At 52.8% G+C, this 2286-nt stretch overlaps 1 protein-coding gene across 2 annotated transcripts in view; it reads right to left on the minus strand.

The window, feature by feature from the left end:
- The window catches only part of MARK4 (microtubule affinity regulating kinase 4), a 22652-nt gene that overhangs the window by 1868 nt on the left and 18498 nt on the right, over positions 1 to 2286 (minus strand). For both annotated transcript variants that reach the window (XM_027851441.1, XM_027852200.1), the window contains one exon: positions 353 to 397. In XM_027851441.1, the coding sequence (XP_027707242.1) occupies positions 353 to 397 (45 nt within the window). The remainder of the gene's footprint in view (positions 1 to 352; positions 398 to 2286) is intronic.

Genomic DNA, 2286 nt, shown 5'->3' on the forward strand with positions numbered 1-2286 from the left:
GAGAGAGGGAGGGGAAGGTGGGAGAAGTGGGAGGTCATGGGAGGAGAAAGTGAGGGGAAGGTGGGAGAAGTGGAAGTCATGGGAGGAGAGTAAGGGGAAAGTGGGAGAAGTGGGCATGCAGAGGAGAAAGTGAAATGAAGGGCAAAAGTAAGATGGTAAATGAAGAAACAGAGTCCCGGGGAAGGACAGAGAAGAAGGCTGAAGCCCAGGACAGAGGCACTTAGCACCATCTCCTACAGGGGGAGATGTGTGCTGATTTTAGGGTCTGGGAGACTGGCTAGGGGCCACCTAGGGAGTCTCCGGAAGAGGCAGGGAAGGGGAGTGAGAGGGGTGGGGAAGGAGAGACACTTACCCTGTGACCTCAGGTCCCCCGATTCTCTCAGGTTGGTCTGCGACCCTGATGGAGGTAAGGGGAGCAAAGGGTCACATATAGAATCTCCAACCAGCCTTAGACTTCTGCCCCCACCTTTAATCTCTCCCTCCCCCAAGGGATCCAGGTGTCCCCAGCCTCTTTCCAGACCCCTTCCTGGTGAGGGGAGAGGATGAAGAGAGGAGATCCTAGATCCTGGCCTCCTCCCCCTAGCCTCCTGACCAGCTTAGCTCCCAGGATGAGAGCTGGGGTTGAGTTCCCTCTGCCCAGTCCTCCCCTCCCCTGTGTTAGCTGTGTTAGTTCAATTTACAGGAGAGAAGAGAGACTGATGATTGTGAGGGAGAGACAAGGGAAGGGGGGAGAGGAAGAGACAGGGGTAGGAGAAGGAAAGATACCTGCAGCCTGGCAAACAAAAGGAAGTCCAACGTTCGCTGAACTCAAAGACAAATGAGATACAGTCAACACCAAAAGAAGAGGGGCAAGTAAAAGTGACTCTGCCAGAGACGTACAGAAGTGAGAGATAGTGAGAGACTGAGTCACAAGCGTGAGGAGAGAATGGTGTGGGAAGGAGCAGCAGAGGTGACCTGGTGCAGCTCTGTGTAACTTCTCTGACAAACGGTCATTAAGCCTCTGCCTTGAGCCCTCAGGTCAAGGGGGAGGCCACCACCCCTCAGGGTTGTTGTTCGGTTGTTTCCAACTGTGTCTGACTTTCTGTGACCCCATTTGGGGTTTTCTTGGCAGAGACACTGGAGGGGTTTTGCCATTTCCTCCTCCAGCTCTTTTTACAGATGAAGAAACTGAGGCAAACAGAGTTAAGTGACATGCCTAGGGTCATGCAGCTAGTAAGTATCTGAGGCTGGATTTGAACTCAGATCTTCCTGACTTCAGGTCCAGAGTTCTATCCACTGCTGCCATCTCTCAGGATGGTCCATTCCATTCTGGGACAGCCCTAAGGATGGGGAAGGTTTACCTGAACTTGAGTCCGGCAATTCCCCGCCCCCCCAGGTTCTAGCCTGTGCAGCCCAGCAGAACAAGGCTGGCCCCTCTTCCAAATGACAGCCCTTCAAATATTTGGAGATAGCTCCCATCCCCCACCCCCACCCCAGCAGGCTTCTTCTCTTCACACCAGACAGCCTACGGATGCTGGTGTCATGGAGCAGCTATGTGGGGCAGTGGAGACATCATTGAGCCTGGAATCTGGAAGACCTGAGTTCAAATCTGACCTCAGATATTTACTAGCTGTGTGGCCTTGGGCAAGTCATTGAACTGCTCTCTGCTTCAGTTTCCTCAACTGTAAAATGAGGATAAAAATAGCACCTCCCTTGTGGGGTTGTTGTGATGCTTAATTGAGGAACTCAGTATCAGCATTATTAAGGGCCCTCATTATCCTAGTGCTCTCCTTGTGTGGGGGGGGGGGGGGGGGGGGGGGGAGGGGGGGGGGGGGGGGAAAACAGGGAGAGGAAAAAGAGGGGGAGAGGGGGGGAGGAGGAGAGAGCCCAAGAGAGAGGGAAAGGGAACCAGAGAGAGACAGAGAGCCCAAGAGAGAACAAGGGAGAGAGAGAGAAAGAGACAGACAGACAGAGACAGAGATCTCCCAAGAGAGAACAAGGGAGAGAAAGACAGAGAAACAGAGAAACAGAGACAGAGAAATCCCAAGAGAGAGTAGGGGAGAGAGAGACACACACAAATAGAGGGGACAGAGAGATCCCCGGAGAAAGCAATGAAGAGAGAAACAGAGAGACAGACAGAGAGAGACTGAGAGAATGGGAGGCGGGGTAGAGAGATCAATCTCAAAAGAGAAAGGCAGAGACAGTGACATAGAAACCCACAAGAGACAGAGAAGAGAAAGCAGAGAGAGGGCTACATATGCACACACACACACACACACACACACACACACACACACACACACACAC

This window comes from Vombatus ursinus, unplaced genomic scaffold (assembly GCF_900497805.2).
Source record: "Vombatus ursinus unplaced genomic scaffold, bare-nosed wombat genome assembly UNPS02000021.1, whole genome shotgun sequence".
Lineage (NCBI taxonomy): Eukaryota > Metazoa > Chordata > Mammalia > Diprotodontia > Vombatidae > Vombatus > Vombatus ursinus.